Consider the following 19,887-nt stretch of genomic DNA (forward strand, 5'->3'; position numbering starts at 1 on the left):
ACCACACTATCCCTCTCTATTATTCGGTAGATACTTGTGATTAGTTTCTTTGTGGTTCGGAGGATCAATTTTACCTATCCTATTGTGAGTGTCAAATGTTCTCGCCGATTTATTCTTCGGGAAATCCCAATTTTCTATCCTTTATTCTTCTCTCAACCTCTCCTGTTTACCTATTTCCTATTTCCGCTCTCCTTTATACTCACTTACCTAATCCCTCGATTCCATGTCGTCCAGGACTTTGCACATGTAGCTTGCCGGACACTTTTGTAATCTAATTTTGACTAATCAAACTAATGTGGCCTGGGAAGTCAGCATTCAAGTTGTAACTCTTCAGTTGATTAGTTAGATAATTTGACTTGTGGAGATCGGTAATTTTACTGATTTCATTAGACATTTCAGACAACACAAAGTCATTATTATTCTTTTCATGTCAGTCAATATATACGTGGGAAGGGTTGTTTTGCAAAGCAAATATTGGTTTCGTGACTACAGAAGTCGTGTCAACAAACTCAATGTAACAAATTCTTTCGTTACATGCGAAAAGCACCGACAACGAAGGATAGAAGATGAGTGCACCGACAACCAAAAATAGAAGATGGGTGAACGACACCTGCTTACTTTGGAAGAGAAGATAAAAATCGCCAAAGAAGAATAATTCTGTTTAAAAAGAAAATCCACACACACATAAGAGAAATGCACGAAAAGTTGATTATTTGTTACGAAATTTATAATTAGTTAGGTTGTAAATAGTTTTAAAAAATCTATATATTATTATATAAAATAATTTTAACTCCTGAAATTACAATTTAACTTTTTAAAATAGTTGACACGTGTACTCGTTTACATTTCACAATATAAAATTTGTTGACTGAAAAATATTTTCAAAGTTAATTGTTTAAGAAAAATATTTTTTACAGAATACATTTTTAAATATTAGGATTTAAATAATAACAGTCGAATATATACACTTACATTTGTTTTAATCACGATTTGATAATTCATTTAAATTTTTACATTCTATTAATAATTGATTTTTTAGTCATTTTTAGCGGGTATTATAATTATTTGTCTTATTGGGTTTGAGAATCAATTCTAAATATAATAAAATATTTATACTTAATTATAGATTTTTATTAATTTATTAGAGTTTAATAAAACCTTTATAAATTAATTAACTAGTGATATACGATGAAAATTACATATTCAGACCCTAAACCCACACAAATCGCCGATCTTCGGTCGCTGGACAATAGAACTAGACATACCTCAACACCTTCATAAAAATTTACAAACAGCAATTTAAATTCTCCATCCATGGCAATCATCTTTGGTGGAGTGATAATATGAAAACAGTTTCGCACTCTCCATTAATGCTAACTATTTGTTAATATCTCACTTGAATCACGTTCATGAACTGAAAAAAGTTTACTGCCCCCAATTTTATTGAAGATGATATTACGTCCACAGGTCGGAGTAAACAAGGAAAACGATCTACTATCAAATTCAAATTCGCAATTACGTATATGAAGACATAGCCAGACTCATGAAAGTACTAATTTACAACTGTGAAACATTCCGTGGAAAAATCATTTGGCAAATAGGTGAGGATGATCAGAGCAACAGAGTTACAATTCAAGACATTTCCCTAATTTTCCTCACTTCTTCCAAATACTTTCAAAATGAGAAAACTAAATAAAACTATTGCTACAGTTCATGTACAAGATAGAAACTATACATAGAGTAAAAAAGAAAATAAAAATAACCTGGTTTTAGTCCAAAATGCATAAAACCGACAACTTACAAGCTATAAAAGGGCGAGAGCATTGGAGTCAGTTTCGCAGGTTTGAAATTGGGCAAAAGCAGAACCTAGTGTTGGGTCACGTACCGGAGTTTCGGCGTTTAATCGCACGGGTGTACGACACGTGGGGCATGCGGCGACTTTGAGGAGCCACGTGTCGACGCACCTGCGGTGAAAGACGTGACCGCAGGCGGCGAGTTTCCGGCACCACTGGCCGTTGCGGAAGGTGTCTAAACAGACAACGCAGGGGAAGTCGGCTAGGATGTGGGATCCCCGGGAGAGGCGGAAGCGAGGGAGCTTGTTGATTTCGCGAGGGAGGAGGGCGTTGGAAGCGGTGGCAGTGACGGCGGAGGGGCGGAAGCGAAGGCGGTGGAAGGCGCCGCCAAGGAGAAAGAGGTTGAGGAGGAGGAAGGCGGCGAAGCCTATGAAGAGGAAGAAGAGGGAGGTGAGAAGGAGCATAATGATGGGTTTGAGGAAGAGAGAGAGGAGGTTTGGATTAGGTTTTGGTTGGGGTTGGGGTTGGAATTGGGGGTGGTGTGTGGCAAGAGGCATGGTGATTGGAGTTGAGGCGTGGGAGGGAAGAAGAAGATGAGGAGGAAGAAGAAAGGTTGGAAGAGAGAAGGAGCGTGAAAGATGGTGAGTTTTGGAATAGAATGGGATTTTATGGGATCCAATCCCACATCGGTAGAGAGAGAACAAGACCGTGGGCGTCCCAAATTCTAATCTGTGGCCACTCAGTTTTCAACTGCGGACCTTTAAAGTTTTGAATAAACCAATAGAAATAGGGTAAACGATTTTTCCAAAATTTTAATTATTTCAATAAATATATATAAAATAAATAAATTATTTTTTATTATTTAAAATTTTAAATAATTTAAAGTAAAATAATTAAAAATGGTAACATTTAAATACATTTTGTAAGCAAATAAGTTTAATTTTTTTAATATTATCTAATATACTATATTATGTTAACTATTTTTTAAAATATTACTCTGTGTATATTTATATATCCTCCAAATTTTTATTTTGTTTAACATCCCTAATTTTACCCGTATATAATAAAATAACACTAAAATAAAAAATATTTAACTAACATATAAATATATATGAAATATACAACTATTTCATAATTGTATCTCAAAAAGATATTCCTCTTTATAGAGATTTTAATATTTACACAAAAGTTTACAAACAAAATATTCAACATAAAACATATGTTCATCTGTTCGCGTATAAATTAACACGATCATCACAGATTATAAAAAACAAACACAAGACGAAGCACATGGTAAGCTAGCTATTTTTAAAATTTCAAATATAAAACTTTAAATATCAATATTCACACATTTTCACAAGTTCATCAAGGTTCTATCACGTTCATCATCCACATTACTCCTGTCATATTTCTATTGACTCACATACTCAAACACTTGACTCCATGGTTATAGAATCGAGATTCGAATCGTAAATCGTTTTTCGATTTTTTTGAATCGTGAATCGAATCTTATTATGAATCGTAAGATACATCATAGATAAAATATGATATATTTTTAAATCAAAAATCAAAATATGAAGTTAAAAGGTTCAATCCACACAATCACAAAACATAAATACTTTCTATTCTATATTTAAATCCTACATCCTAATCATCATTTCCGAGATCAAGGTCACTTAGATCATCTTCTTCCTCTAGTATAACATTCTCTTGGAGCTCATTTTCATCCTCTTCCTCCACATCTTCAACTATATCTTCAATCTCATTATCATTTTGCATTTACAATAGATTTTCCCTTTTTATCAACTTTAGTAGTTAAATTTCTTGGACCTCTCTTCCTTTTGTTGCTTGGAGTTCCCTCTTCAAGAGTAAAAGATTCATGTATATCCATCCATGAAACATCATTTGGTAGGCAAGGATCTTCCTTTTCAGTAATCCACTCATCATCTGATTCCATATCAGATAAACATATAGGATCATATGTATCTCCTTTTTCCTCTCTAACCTTTTGTCTCATCTCAAGTTGAAGATTATACTTAACAAAGACAAGAGCATTTAATCTTTGTTGTTCTAAGCTATTCCTTCTTTTAGTATGCACTTGATCAAATATGCTCCAATTTCTTTCGCACCCAGTAGCACTACAAGTTAGACTTAAAACTCTTATTGCTAGATTTTGTAACTCTTTACCCTCTCCACCATAACTTTCCCACCAAAGAGCTGCAATTTCGAACAAAAAGCTAACATTAATAAATCGTGATCCAAATTGTTATGCTTTTTATGAAACTATTTAGGATTAATTAAATGCTTTATCAGGATGCTTCTTATCCCTGGTATCTATTGCCATGCTTCTTCCAAATAATCCTTGTGCTCTTTTGAATTTGTCAAGTTGTTGATCAAGTTGAAATCTAATCCTTCTATCCGGGATCATTTTTTCAATGGTCTCGTATAAACCATATAAAACTTCACTATTCGCATTGAAATTTTTGTCATAATGAAATCTGATTAAAAGAAACAAAAAAGATTAAAATAAAAATCATTATTAATTTGCAATAATGATTAAGGTAATAATAAATTAATAATAGTAATAGTTACTTACTTAGGATTAAGGTAGTAAGCAGCAGCATGAAGAGGCCTATGTAATTGCAAATTCCAACGAGTATCAATTATTTTCCACACCTTTTTGTATCGAGAGTCTTCATTCTTGAAATTTGAGGCTATTTGTTCTTTAGCTCTATCCATAGCTTCATATATATATGGCATAGCAGGTTTTGAGTCTCCATCTACAAGCCTTAATACTTTCACAAGTGGAGTTACACACTTCAAACAATATTGGATGGATTTCCAAAATCTATCATCACTTAAACAAATGTTCACAACATGTTTACCTTCATTTTTACTAGCATGATTACTTGTTGTCCATTCTTGTGAAACAAACATACCTCGAATAGCATTTTTCTGTTGTGCTATGGATTGTAGGGTAAGAAAAGCAGTTGCAAATCTTGTGACTGCTGGTCGAGCTAATTCTTTTCCTTTGGAATACTTCCTATATAAGTTTAGGACCCATGTGTGCCTATAAATGAAAGTTGTGATCTTTTTTGCATTTGCAATGGTATTATGAAATACTGGGAGCTGACCAATGTCTTCAAGAATCAAATCAAGGCAATGAGCTGCACAAGGAGACCAAAATAATTTTGTTCTCTTTTCCTCTAACATTTTTCCTGCTGCCACAAAATTAGAAGCACCATCAGTCACAACTTGCACAACATTATCCTCCCCAATTTCTTCTACCACAGAATCTAATAGCTCAAACATTTGTTTGGCATCCTTGACCACATTACTAGTATCAATAGATTTTAAGAAAACTGTTCCACTTGGACTATTCACCAAAAAATTGGTAAGAGACCTTCCTTTTCCATCGGTCCAACCATCACACATAAAGGTACACCCACATTTCTTCCATTCAACCCTATATTTCTCTAAACTAACTTGGATTTTGTCAACTGACTTCTTCAAATAAGATACCCTAACTTCATGATAAGTAGGAGGAGGCTTTAGACCCTTTTCATATTCAGCAACAGATTTTAACATTTGAACAAATAAGGAACTTCTTACCAAATTAAATGGTAAAGCATTACCATATATGCATTTGCAAATGTCTGTAACATGGTAGTTAGAATCGTATGATTCGTACGATACGAATCGCGATTCGATTCAAAATAGGGGGTTATCGATTCAAATCGGACTATGAATCGTTTTTGGCATGAATCGATCTTTGAATCGTATGAATCGTGAGAATCGCGGATTCTCGATTCTATTTCCGATTCGGTTCGGATATTTTCGAATCAATGGTATTCTGGAAAATATTCTGGAAAATTCGAAAAAGGAAACAAAAGATAGTGAAAATCCGAAAAAAAAAAGAAAGATAGTGAAAATCCGAAAAAGGAGATGAAAGATTTAATTTTTTCCAAAAATCTTAATAAAAAAAAAAAACGAACAGCCAGAAAGACCATGAATTAGTCTATAAAAGTCAAGAACGCAGAGGGGAAGAATGTAGTGGGGAGAATAGAAGAGAAGAAGAAGAAAAGTGAGGAACTAGAAAAATTGAAATTTACCAGCGACAGAGGTGAGAAGAAGAGTCGTGCAAGAAGAAGAAAAGTGAGGAACGGATTAAGGAGTTCCATCACCGGAGAAGTGAGGCATCGGAGAAGAAGAATGGAGAAGATCAGAAAAAAATTATTTGGTAAAGTTTCTGAACCAATCTCTAAACAACCGCCTCTTTAAAAAAGTGAAAAGCTGAACCACTGAGCCACTTTCTGAACTTCTCAGAAAAGCTGATTTTTTAGAAAACATCAAGAACTTTCAAAAAAGCTAACCTGAACCATATTTTTAAGTTTCTATTTTTTTTATTTTATTATATTTTATTAAAAAAATTGTATTATAAAATAAAAACAGTTTATATTATTTTTAATTTCTTACAAATAATTATTTAAATTTCTGTTTTTTATTTTATTATATATTTTTTAAAGACTGTATTTTAAAATAAAATTTGTTTTATGTTATTTTGAACTTTTTATTAATAATTATTTAAATTTCTGTTTCTTTTATTTTATTATATTTTTTAAAAACTGTATTTTAAAATAAAAATTGTTTATTTATGCTATTTTTTATAAATAATTATTTAAGTTTCTTTTCTTTTATTTTAAATAAATTCTTATATTTGTTTATATTTGTTTATTTATGTTACTTTTGATTTTGTTAGTAGAGAAAGACGATGAGTCAAACAAAGCGAAAGAAAGAAACAGATCTTACTTGGAATCATTGTGAGAGTGTTCCCCCTCATAGACTTCTAGTTAAATGTAAATATTGTTCACATACTTGTTGGGGTGGTATTGCAAGAATGAAGCATCATCTTGCTGGTACAAAGGAGAATGTCATTGCGTGTATATCAGTGCCAGATGATGTTAAAGACATGTTTATGAAGTTATTAGAAGATAAAGAAAAAGTCAAAGAAGCTAATCGTCAAGATTATTTTGAAGAGGTGGATATCAAAGATAAGAAAGGGAGGTTGGAGTCATTTTCCAGGAAAGAAAAACAAAAAACCATGAATGACATGTTTAAAGATAGAGAGTTGGTGATTACAGACATTTGCAAATGCATATATGGTAATGCTTTACCATTTAATTTGGTAAGAAGTTCCTTATTTGTTCAAATGTTAAAATCTGTTGCTGAATATGAAAAGGGTCTAAAGCCTCCTACTTATCATGAAGTTAGGGTGTCTTATTTGAAGAAGTCAGTTGACAAAATCCAAGTTAGTTTAGAGAAATATAGGGTTGAATGGAAGAAATGTGGGTGTACCTTGATGTGTGATGGTTGGACCGATGGAAAAGGAAGGTCTCTTACCAATTTTTTGGTGAATAGTCCAAGTGGAACAGTTTTCTTAAAATCTATTGATACTAGTAATGTGGTCAAGGATGCCAAACAAATGTTTGAGCTATTAGATTCTGTGGTAGAAGAAATTGGGGAGGATAATGTTGTGCAAGTTGTGACTGATGGTGCTTCTAATTTTGTGGCAGCAGGAAAAATGTTAGAGGAAAAGAGAACAAAATTATTTTGGTCTCCTTGTGCAGCTCATTGCCTTTATTTGATTCTTGAAGACATTGGTCAGCTCCCAGTATTTCATAATACCATTGCAAATGCAAAAAAGATTACAACTTTCATTTATAGGCACACATGAGTCCTAAACTTATATAGGAAGTATTCCAAAGGAAAAGAATTAGCTCGACCAGCAGTCACAAGATTTGCAACTGCTTTTCTTACCCTACAATCCATAGCACAACAGAAAAATGCTATTCGAGGTATGTTTGTTTCACAAGAATGGACAACAAGTAATCATGCTAGTAAAAATGAAGGTAAACATGTTGTGAACATTTGTTTAAGTGATGATAGATTTTGGAAATCCATCCAATATTGTTTGAAGTGTGTAACTCCACTTGTGAAAGTATTAAGGCTTGTAGATGGAGACTCAAAACCTGCTATGCCATATATATATGAAGCTATGGATAGAGCTAAAGAACAAATAGCCTCAAATTTCAAGAATGAAGACTCTCGATACAAAAAGGTGAGGAAAATAATTGATACTCGTTGGAATTTGCAATTACATAGGCCTCTTCATGCTGCTGCTTACTACCTTAATCCTAAGTAAGTAACTACTACTATTATTAATTTATTATTACCTTAATCATTATTGCAAATTAATAATGATTTTTATTTCAATCTTTTTTGTTTCTTTTAATCAGATTTCATTATGACAAAAATTTCAATGCGAATAGTGAAGTTTTATATGGTTTATACGAGACCATTGAAAAAATGATCCCGGATAGAAGGATTAGATTTCAACTTGATCAACAACTTGACAAATTCAAAAGAGCACAAGGATTATTTGGAAGAAGCATGACAATAGATACCAGGGATAAGAAGCATCCTGATAAAGCATTTAATTAATCCTAAATAGTTTCATAAAAAGCATAACAATTTGGATCACGATTTATTAATGTTAGCTTTTTGTTCGAAATTGCAGCTCTTTGGTGGGAAAGTTATGGTGGAGAGGGTAAAGAGTTACAAAATCTAGCAATAAGAGTTTTAAGTCTAACTTGTAGTGCTACTGGGTGCGAAAGAAATTGGAGCATATTTGATCAAGTGCATACTAAAAGAAGGAATAGCTTAGAACAACAAAGATTAAATGCTCTTGTCTTTGTTAAGTATAATCTTCAACTTGAGATGAGACAAAAGGTTAGAGAGGAAAAAGGAGATACATATGATCCTATATGTTTATCTGATATGGAATCAGATGATGAGTGGATTACTGAAAAGGAAGATCCTTGCCTACCAAATGATGTTTCATGGATGGATATACATGAATCTTTTACTCTTGAAGAGGGAGCTCCAAGCAACAAAAGGAAGAGAGGTCCAAGAAATTTAACTACTAAAGTTGATAAAAAGGGAAAATCTATTGTAAATGCAAATGATAATGAGATTGAAGATATAGTTGAAGATGTGGAGGAAGAGGATGAAAATGAGCTCCAAGAGAATGTTATACTAGAGGAAGAAGATGATCTAAGTGACCTTGATCTCGGAAATGATGATTAGGATGTAGGATTTAAATATAGAATAGAAAGTATTTATGTTTTGTGATTGTGTGGATTGAACCTTTTAACTTCATATTTTGATTTTTGATTTAAAAATATATCATATTTTATCTATGATGTATCTTACGATTCATAATAAGATTCGATTCACGATTCAAAAAAATCGAAAAACGATTCACGATTCGAATCTCGATTCTATAACCATGGTCTGTAATCACCAACTCTCTATCTTTAAACATTTCATTCATGGTTTTTTGTTTTTCTTTCCTGGAAAATGACTCCAACCTCCCTTTCTTATCTTTGATATCCACCTCTTCAAAATAATCTTGACGATTAGCTTCTTTGACTTTTTCTTTATCTTCTAATAACTTCATAAACATGTCTTTAACATCATCTGACACTGATATACACGCAATGACATTCTCCTTTGTACCAGCAAGATGATGCTTCATTCTTGCAATACCACCCCAACAAGTATGTGAACAATATTTACATTTAACTAGAAGTCTATGAGGGGGAACACTCTCACAATGATTCCAAGTAAGATCTGTTTCTTTCTTTTGCTTTGTTTGACTCATCGTCTTTCTCTACTAACAAAATCAAAAGTAACATAAATAAACAAATATAAACAAATATAAGAATTTATTTAAAATAAAAGAAAAGAAACTTAAATAATTATTTATAAAAAATAGCATAAATAAACAATTTTTATTTTAAAATACAGTTTTTAAAAAATATAATAAAATAAAAGAAACAGAAATTTAAATAATTATTAATAAAAAGTTCAAAATAACATAAAACAAATTTTATTTTAAAATACAGTCTTTAAAAAATATATAGTAAAATAAAAAACAGAAATTTAAATAATTATTTATAAGAAATTAAAAATAATATAAACTGTTTTTATTTTATAATACAATGTTTTTAATAAAATATAATAAAATAAAATAAAATAGAAACTTAAAAATATGGTTCAAGTTAGCTTTTTTGAAAGTTCTTGATGTTTTCTAAAAAATCAGCTTTTCTGAGAAGTTCAGAAAGTGGCTCAGTGGTTCAGCTTTTCACTTTTTTAAAGAGGCGGTTGTTTAGAGATTGGTTCAGAAACTTTACCAAATAATTTTTTTCTGATCTTCTCCATTCTTCTTCTCCGGTGCCTCACTTCTCCGGTGATGGAACTCCTTAATCCGTTCCTCACTTTTCTTCTTCTTGCACTACTCTTCTTCTCACCTCTGTCGCTGGTAAATTTCAATTTTTCTAGTTCCTCACTTTTCTTCTTCTTCTCTTCTATTCTCCCCACTACATTCTTCCCCTCTGCGTTCTTGACTTTTATAGACTAATTCATGGTCTTTCTGGCTGTTCGTTTTGTTTTTTTTATTAAGATTTTTGGAAAAAATTAAATCTTTCATCTCCTTTTTCGGATTTTCACTATCTTTTTTTTTTCAGATTTTCACTATCTTTTGTTTCCTTTTTCGAATTTTCCAGAATATTTTCCAGAATATCATTGATTCGAAAATATCCGAACCGAATCGGAAATAGAATCGAGAATCCGCGATTCTCACGATTCTCACGATTCATACGATTCAAAGATCGATTCATGCCAAAAACGATTCATAGTCCGATTTGAATCGATAACCCCCTATTTTGAATCGAATCGCGATTCGTATCGTACGAATCGTACGATTCTAACTACCATGCTTGACTCTACTTCCGGAAGACTCATGTATTTAAATTAGCATCCAGAGACCTACATCCGTCATACTACTCACTGTGATCCACACACAGTCATGCGCATAATCAATCTCAATATCTCATCATCTCATATGACAGGGTAAATCCATTTGATTTGCTCTCATGAGTTCTTTCAAACCTCAGACTCAGCCAAATGAATCTCCTCCGACTCTCACCAACTGAATAACTTCATCTATGTGATTCCATTATATCAGTAGAGTCAGGATCGTCTCATTCACAGGACACTCACAAATTAATACACTCTAATAACAATCTCAACACGATATTTTCTTTCCTCAAAATACTATGTCTTCAAAATACTATGTCTTGATCACACTTTCACCTCATTACATACATTATTTAACACATCAATCCATCATTCAATCACATCATATTTTAAACTTTCTAAACAATCCAAATATATCTCAAATTCACTTAAACACATAACTAAGTTCCAAATATATACTTTTTAAATCATTATCTAAAATCAAACAACCACTTCTCATCCTCATTTAATTAATTCAACAAAATATTCTAAAACAATTCAACTCATTTATATTATCATTCAAACACTTTCAATTCTCAATCACAAACACCTTCAACAACTTATTCACCTTAAAATCAATATAAAATATTTAAAATCAACTATTTCAGTCAATCTATTACTTTACTACTCAAAAGAGACAATCCTTCAAGCAAAAACAATTGGAATTGGTGGTGACCACGTCACCCTACATCCAAAGTCTTCTAACCTAGGGTTTTATTGAAAAGAATAAGAGTAGCTTCCCTTACCTGAATTTTAGCTGATGCTGACTAAGAGCTCCAAATCTACCCAAAAGCTTAAAGGTAATTAACCTGCACCACAAAGTCCTAATCAAAATCTAACTATATAACTAGGACCTTGAGTTAACAGAGATTAACCCTAAAGCTAAAAGAGTCACATGTAAAACTCATGCAGAGACAACCCTATCAAGTTCAAAATTTGACTCAAAGAAAAGGGCAACAATGAACTTACTCTGTTTAAGATTTTGATCGGGCAATATTGTAGAGTTCATTGACAGGAGTCCAATGGCAGACTCTGATCGTCAAACTGATAACTGAGGATGTCAAAATCATAGAGAGAAAGAGAGGAAAGGAAAAGGGGACAAAAATAAACTTACTCGATCGGAAATTTTGATCGGGCAGTCTTGTAGTCTTCGCTGCCAGAAGTCTAATGGCATACTCTGATCGTCAAACTGATGAACAAGGAGGTCAGAATCTTAGAGAGATGAGAGAGGAAAGGGAAAAGAAAACTTTTAGAGAGATGGTGATTCTTTTAAAATGAAACTTGAATAATTGAATTTTCTATTTATATGCTCTATTTTCATTTTAATAATAAAATATTCAGGTGTCATTTAAAATGTACCACTTCTACTCTAAGGTTATTTTCTAGATCCTTACATTCTCCCTAACAACAAAAAATTTCGTCCCCGAAAATTGACTTACCAGAAAAGAGAAAGAAGGGATAGGTTTCTCTAATGATTTCTTCTAATTCCCAAGTTGAATCACCAAATCTATCATCCCACACCACCTTTACCATATTGACGGTCTTGCCTCCGAGGTGTTTACTCTGATGGTCTTCAATCCTAATTGGTTTTGCTTCAAAAGACAAGTTATCCTTGATTTGCACATTATCCACTTCCAATACGTGACTAGGGTTTGGGATATACTTCCTTAGCTGTGATACATGAAAGACGTTATACAGGTTTGCTAACTGAGGAGGTAGAGCAATCTCATAAGCCACTGGACCTATCTTTCTTATGATTTGATATGGTCCAACAAACTTAGGAGATAACTTCCTTGATCTGATAGCTCGTCATACACCCTTGATTGGTGTCACTCTCATGCACACATGGCCTCCAACTGCAAACTCCAAAGGCTTTTTCCTTTGATCTGCATATGATTTCTGCCTACTCTGAGAAGCTTTCATTTTGTCTTGTATCTGCCTCACCTTCTCAGTAGTATGTTGAAGTAACTCTGGTCCAACCAATACTGTCTCACCATCCTGATACCAACATAAAGGAGTTATGCATTTCCTCCCATACAAAGCTTCATATGGTGTCATTCCAATACTGGCATGATAACTATTATAATAAGTGAACTCCACCAGAGGCAACATCTCATCTCAACCTCCCAGATGATCCAATACACATGTCCTCAATAAATCTTCTAAGGATTGGATCATTCTCTCAGACTGCCCATCTGTTTGAGGATGATATGCAGAGCTCATTCTCAATCTAGTTTCCAATGAATCTTGTAGAGTCTGCCAAAACCGTGAAGTAAACCTGAGATCTCTATCTGAAACAATACTAGAAGGCACTCCATGTAATCTCACAATCTCTCTGGTGTATAATTGTGCCAACTTAGTCATAGATATTCTCAAATTAACTGGAAGAAAATGAGCGTTCTTCGTCAGTCAATCAACTATTACCCAGACTGCATCATGACCCCTTACTAATCTTGGTAAATGAGTAACGAAATCCATAACAATGTTATCCCATTTCCACTCAGGAATATCTAATTGTTGTAACAAACCACCAGGTCTCAGATGCTCTACCTTTTCCTTCTGACATGTCAAACATGTAGCAACATATTGAGCTATTTCTTTCTTCATGCTTGACCACCAAAAGGACTCCTTCAAATCTTGGTACATCTTATTCATACCGGGATGTAAACTAAGATAACTCTTGTGACCCTCTTCTAGGATCATTCTCTTCAGTTCTTCATTTGCAGGTATGCAAATTCTTCCATTAAATCCTAAGATCTCATCTTCTCCCATCACAAAGTCTTTAGCCTGATTTGTACCTAGTAAATCCACAGTACGCTTCAAACTAGGATCCTCTAACTGCTTTTTCTTTATCATTCTAAGAAAATCATTAGTTATAGTTAACTTACTACAACTAATATGATCAACATGAAATTTCACTCCCAAATTTAGATCTCTGAATTGCTCAATCAACTTTTGTTCTTCAATCATCATGGCTGACACTTGTATTGACTTTCTACTCAAAGCATCTGCAACGACATTAGCCTTCCCTGGATGATACATCAGTTGAAAATCATAATCCTTCAAAAACTCCATCCATCTTTTTTGTCTCATATTCAACTCTTTTTTATAAAATAAGTATTTCAGACTTTTATGGTCACTGGACACCTGAAATTGACCTCCATACAAATAATGCCTCCAAATATTCAAAGCAAACACCACAACTGCCAACTCTAAGTCATGAATCGGATAGTTTCTCTCATGAACTTTGAGCTGCCTTGAAGCATATGCAACTGCTCGTTTTTCTTGCATCAAGACACAACCTAATACCTGAAGTAAAGCATCACAGTAAACCTCAAAAGGTTTTCCTGTATCAGGAATCACTAACACCAGAGCACTAGTTAACATTTTCTTCAACTCTATGAAACTTTGCTCACATTTGTCAGTCCAAGCAAAATGTTGATCTTTGCGAGTTAACTGTGTCAAAAGAGCTATTACCCTGGAAAAATCTTCAATGAACCTCCGATAGTAGCCAGTTAGACCCACAAAACTCCTTATCTCAGTCACTGTCTTTGGACATTCCCATTGAAGCACTGCCTCCACTTTGGTTAGATCCCCTGAGTTGATATTACATGCCCTAAGAAGTTGACTTCCTTAAGCCAAAACTCACACTTAGAGAATTTAGCATATAATTGCTTCTCCCTCAAAATCTCCAACACTGTCTTCAGATGCTCTTCATGTTCTCCCTTAGTCCTTGAATAAATAAGTATGTCGTCTATAAAGACTATAACAAACTTATCCAAGAAAGGACGAAAAATTCTATTCATGTAATCCATGAATAGAGCTGGAGCATTTGTTACTCCAAACGGCATCACCACATACTCATAGTGACCACAACGAGATATAAATGTTGTCTTTTGAACATCTTCAGCCTTTACCAAAATTTGGTGGTATCTAGATCTCAAGTCAATCTTTGAGAACACTAAGGCTCCATATAACTGATCCATCAAATCATCAATTCTAGGCAAAGGATACTTGTTCTTGATGGTTAATTTATTCAACTGCCTGTAATCTACACACAAACAAGACCCTCCATCTTTCTTTTTAACTAGAAGCACCAGAGCTCCCCATGGAGATACACTTGGCCTGATGAATTGTTTCTCCAACAAATCTTCAACTTGCTTCTTTAGTTCAATCAACTCGGCTGGAGTAATTCTGTAAGGTCCCATTGACACTGGTCCAGCTTCAGGTACCAAATCAATAGAGAATTCTACTTCTCTCTTAGGAGGTAATCCAGGTATTTCTTCTCGAAATACATCCATGAAATCCTTCACCACATGTATACTACTCATTTCTTCTTCATTCTTAACTTCCATATGAGTTAAGATTACAAAACACCTTGATCCTTCTTTCAATTTTGACCACACATGCTGAGTTGACATCACATCTGACTTCTTGGAATCTGAAAACACTATTTTCTGTTGACCACAATCTATGAGAATGTGATTGGCAGATAGCCAATCCATTTGTAGGATAACATCTAGGTCCTGAAGAGGTAGACAGATCAAATTTATTTTGAACCTGCGTCCCTCTACTATTACTGGACATTCAGAGCAAACTGTAGAGGTCAAAACTTTTCCTGATGCTGGTGTAGAGACCAACAATTCAAACAACAACTCCTTTACTAGAATACCCAACTCCGCTACACATAAACTTGACACAAAAGAGTGTGTCGCTCCAGAATCAAATAAAGCTTTCACATATCTACCAGCTATATAACATACACCTTGTACCAAGTTACCTGACTGAGATGCTTCAGCTCCTGACATAGCAAACACCCTTCCAGTTGCTTGGGGTCTGCCACCCCCTCCTCTTCCTGACTGCAAGTTACCTCCAGGAGTTATCCTCCTCCTATTAGGGCAATCTTTTGATAGATGTCCTTCTTTCTAACAATTATAACACTTTCTCTCCGATGAAAGTTGAGGACAATCTTTCTTCAAATGGGGTCCAACACAGTGATAACATGTGTGTCTCCATGGTTGTTGTTGCTGAAACTGTGGTGAAGATGTTCTTGTCCTATGCTGTGGAGATCTAGCATAAGGCTTATGTTGTTGATGTTGTACCTTGGCCTTCCCACTAGAAGACCCTCCTGGGTGTGATCTGATCACCTTGGACTTAAAAAAAATATTTTTCAAATTCAACGAGTTCTCTTTATAGTTTTTATCTTATTATAGATATTATAAACTTTTTACGAAAATACAAAGTTAGTATCAAAACGTTGAAATTATAAAGTGATATTAATTTTCCTCCTATTCTTGTAAATTTGTATGAATCTTTTAATTTTTTTTATGTTATAGTAGTTTTTTTCATTTTTTATTTTTATCAAGCAAGTCAACAAAAATATTTAAGAATATTGATTGGAAACAAGTGCAACAGGTTTAATCAGATCTTCCTTTATTTATATTTTTTTCACACAGGCAATTAAAGTATACATTGTTATTTATTTTCATGTATTTATTTAAAGATACTAATAACAAATAAGAGAATGATAGTGTACAATATGACTTCAAATACTGTTTATAAGAATTATTTTTAAAATTTTAAAATAGTGAAATTATATTTAATTTATTTTTGAGTTAGTATAATATCATTAAAGTTTTTTAATTGTGTTTTAATTTTACATTTAATTTTTTTAATCTTACATTGTCAGAAATTTCTAATTGATGCTAGCATTGGATAGGTCAATTATTTAGTTAAAAAAGATAGCAGTTTAATATATATTAAAAAGGATTTTTTTATATCTCATGCTCCACCATACACCCCAATAAATATTAATATTTTAATTATATATATTTTATTTAAAGATACAAACAAATAATGGCCCGTTTTGTTTATATATTCGAGCCTACTTAACCTAAGGCCCAATCCAGTTACTTTTATGCGAGTGGTTTCCTCAATCTGTCAGCAGTGTCCTTGAAAAATCCAAAACCCCAATAACTGAATTTGATCTGAAAACTCATAATCCACTATTCCATTTGTTCATACTCCACAGCTATACTCTGCCTTATAAATACACTTTTTTCCTAATAAAACTTGAAATGGTGTTTATTTAAATAATTCACTCCAAAAAAATTAAATAGGTTTTATTATGCTCCATCACATTTAAACGTTATATTTTTGCAGCATATGCCGAATTCAGTTGAAAACATAATTCAGCATCACTTTGGTGTTTACATTACCCAAATTAAAAAAAAAAACACGAAACAGTAAATATCATCTAAATTTTTAAATTTGAGCACTTTTTGTTGGTTTTAATATATCGTTTAAATACAATACATGTATTAATATTACCATTCAATGAGTCATCTAAAGACTTAGAAAATAATTTTAGAGTAAAAATGATATATTTTAAATGATATTTAAATTTTTTATTATTAAAGTAAAAATAGTGTATAAATAGAAAATTCAGTTATTCAGGTTTCATTTTAAAATAATCACCATTTCTCTAAATTTTTTCTATTTCTTTCCTCTGCCTTCTTTCTAACTTTCTGAACATCTCTATCATCAGAATGACGATCAAAGTCCGTCATTGAATTCTTGATATCGAATACTACAAGACTGTCCGATCAGAGTTTTAGACAAAGTAAGTTCACTTTTGCTCCTTTTTCTTTTGAGTCAGTTTTGATATAGTTGGGTTTGCATTTAGTATAGGCTCTTGCATGTGACTCTTTTAGCTTCAAGATTAGTCTCTGTTAGCTTAAAGTCTTAGTGATGTAGTTAGATTTTTTTTATCAAGATTATGTGGTGCAGGTTAAGCTACCCTTGAACTTTTGGTAGGTTTGGAACTCATAGCAAACACCTACTCAAGCTAGTTTAAATTCCCATATAGAACACTAGACTAGAAGATCTAGATGTGGGGGTGACGTGGTCACCAATCTCAATTTTTTTTGCAGGATTGCTTGTTTTATAGTATATTAGAATTTGATTGAGATTAAAATGTGAAATTGTAGATATGGTAGATGTTGTAGAATTATATTATTTTTTATTTGAATAAGTAAACAAATGTATTTGAATAGTTTGATAAATCACTTAAAGGGTAATGTTTGTTGATTATTGCTTGTTTGATTTTGATTTAGAGATATTGGATACATGGTATTGTAGATTTATAAAATAGCTATATTAGAGTAATTATCCAACTCTAGTAGGGAATTTGTTACTTTGGTTTAGTATATTTGATAGCATAATATATTGAATGAAAATTTTTAGGTGAAAATGTGAAATAGATGAGATTTTACAAACTGTTTTCTGCATATATCGCTCAGACGAGAAGAGAGAGAATAGAATGAAAATATGGGGTGCTCTCAAGTCCATTTTCACTCAAGCCATAGGGGATCTTGCTCAAGCAAAGATAGAGTAAATTCTGGGGTGCTCTCGGGTTCGGTCTCACACAAGCAAGATAATTCTCTCTTGAGCAAGACCAATTCTCGCTCAAGTAAAAGGATGTTCACTCAAACTAGATTTAAAAAAAAAGAAAAAAATTTAAAACTGAAATTTTATCTTTGCTTTTAAAAGGTTGGGTTATTTCTAATTTATAGTTTTTATAGCTAGCTTACCTGTTTTTGTTGTGTTTTGTTTTCTTTATATGTGATGTTTGTATATTTTACATGAGAACAAATGAGACTGTAGGATGAGAAAACTTTCTAGTGAACAAATGAAATATATATATATATATATATATATATATATATATATATATGTTTTTATTATTTTATTGATGTTTTTGTATATTATATTTTTCTATGAAGAGAGATAATTTGAACTACGATACAAATAATATATATATGTAAATATTTATGTTGAAAATTAACATATATTATAATATTAGATATAAGAAAAATATAAGGATGTTACCAGTGATATTATAAATTTATTTTTTTTTAGATTTTAGTCTAAAGACAAAAGGTAACAATGAATCACAATTTCAAAAACTACAAATACAAAATTATGATTTTATAATGATTTATTATCACAATTGTAATCGACTTGTCATAATAAACTAGATGTATCAATGTTACACTAACAATCTCTCTTCTTAACCTACTCATTGACTCAATTTAATACACTAAGATTGAGTGAGAAAAGGAATAGAGGATGGAAACATGAATGAGATTAAATACACCTACTAGAACCTAATTCTAATTGGTCCAAATTAATATATACTTCACTAACTTCTCAAGAATTTAATTTAGCAAAGATTTGATGGTTAGAAACTTGTTTATTGTATTAAAAAAAGTTAAGAACAAAAATTAAAATTAATTAAGAAATAAAAATTTAACATCTATTTATAATTTTATTTTCAATTTATTTTAAATTTTGTTATTAAAATATTAATGAGTCTAACAAATTACACTAAATATTATTTTTATTCTCCTCGCACCTTATGATAATGTGATTTTAACATGATAACGTATTTATTTATTTATTTTTATCAATAGCGTTTTACAAAATGACAAATGTTTTTGAAAAGCTAATTCAAAGAAGTTTGAGTATGAAACTTAGTTCAAGATACCAAGTTTTGTAAACAAAATAATATGGCAATTTAAGAGTAACAAATGTGATCCACGGAACTAAAAGTTTACCTAAAAGGTTATATTGCATTTTTTTGACTTGATAAAATTTCTTTATAATTTTTCTCTATATCACTGCAAAAAATAACTTCTCGTCTAATAAATTGACCCACCACCATATTCTTGAGAGAATTAACATACAAAGCTTTATGGTTTTTAATTAATGAAACATTTTTTAAACAGTTTTGTCAAACATGTTAAAAGAATTAGGCAAATTTTTAAAATTATTTTTACTAATTTCCATATAAACATATCATAATAGGATTTATAATACATAATGAGTTAATGAATGAAGACAACTAATACAATTACTGTAATTCATCTTATAACTCGACAATGATTATCGACATTACTCACAGTTTAGCCTTAACTGTCAAGTAACTATCAAGTCACCTTAATATTAAGGTACACACAAGGAATAACGTGGTCTAAACGGTTACGATAAAGTAGTTACTTTATTGGGTCTCTATTTAAGCCCATGAATCTAAAAATACCTTAATTCTCTTAGGAAGTAGACCTGTCTTATTATTCATTTACTCACTTACAAAATCATTTGTACACTTACTGAC

General features: G+C 32.1%; 3 protein-coding genes across 3 annotated transcripts; 1 reads left to right on the top strand and 2 right to left on the bottom strand.

Moving 5' to 3' along the window:
• Positions 1-1,474: 1,474 nt before the first annotated feature.
• Positions 1,475-2,533, bottom strand: LOC137807383 (RING-H2 finger protein ATL56). The gene has a single exon (XM_068608006.2). The coding sequence runs from the start codon at positions 2,348-2,350 to the stop codon at positions 1,805-1,807; it is 546 nt and encodes a 181-aa protein (XP_068464107.1). The 5' UTR covers positions 2,351-2,533; the 3' UTR covers positions 1,475-1,804.
• Positions 2,534-3,440: 907 nt separating this feature from the next.
• Positions 3,441-9,516, bottom strand: LOC150028832 (uncharacterized). The gene is made up of 5 exons (XM_090300144.1): positions 9,141-9,516; positions 4,390-5,449; positions 4,107-4,291; positions 3,589-4,013; positions 3,441-3,551 (listed from the first exon to the last, which is right to left on the bottom strand). The coding sequence occupies exons 1-5, from the start codon at positions 9,514-9,516 to the stop codon at positions 3,441-3,443; spliced, it is 2,157 nt and encodes a 718-aa protein (XP_090156270.1).
• On the top strand, positions 6,589-8,939 carry LOC150028833 (uncharacterized). Its single transcript, XM_090300442.1, has 3 exons — positions 6,589-7,991; positions 8,090-8,274; positions 8,368-8,939. Exons 1-3 carry the CDS (start codon positions 7,651-7,653, stop codon positions 8,937-8,939), a joined length of 1,098 nt encoding a protein of 365 aa, XP_090156568.1. The 5' UTR covers positions 6,589-7,650.
• Positions 9,517-19,887: the final 10,371 nt, after the last annotated feature.

The sequence above is a fragment of the Phaseolus vulgaris genome, chromosome 3 (genome assembly GCF_051622355.1).
Source record: "Phaseolus vulgaris cultivar YP4 chromosome 3, ASM5162235v1, whole genome shotgun sequence".
NCBI classification, from domain to species: Eukaryota; Viridiplantae; Streptophyta; class Magnoliopsida; order Fabales; family Fabaceae; genus Phaseolus; species Phaseolus vulgaris.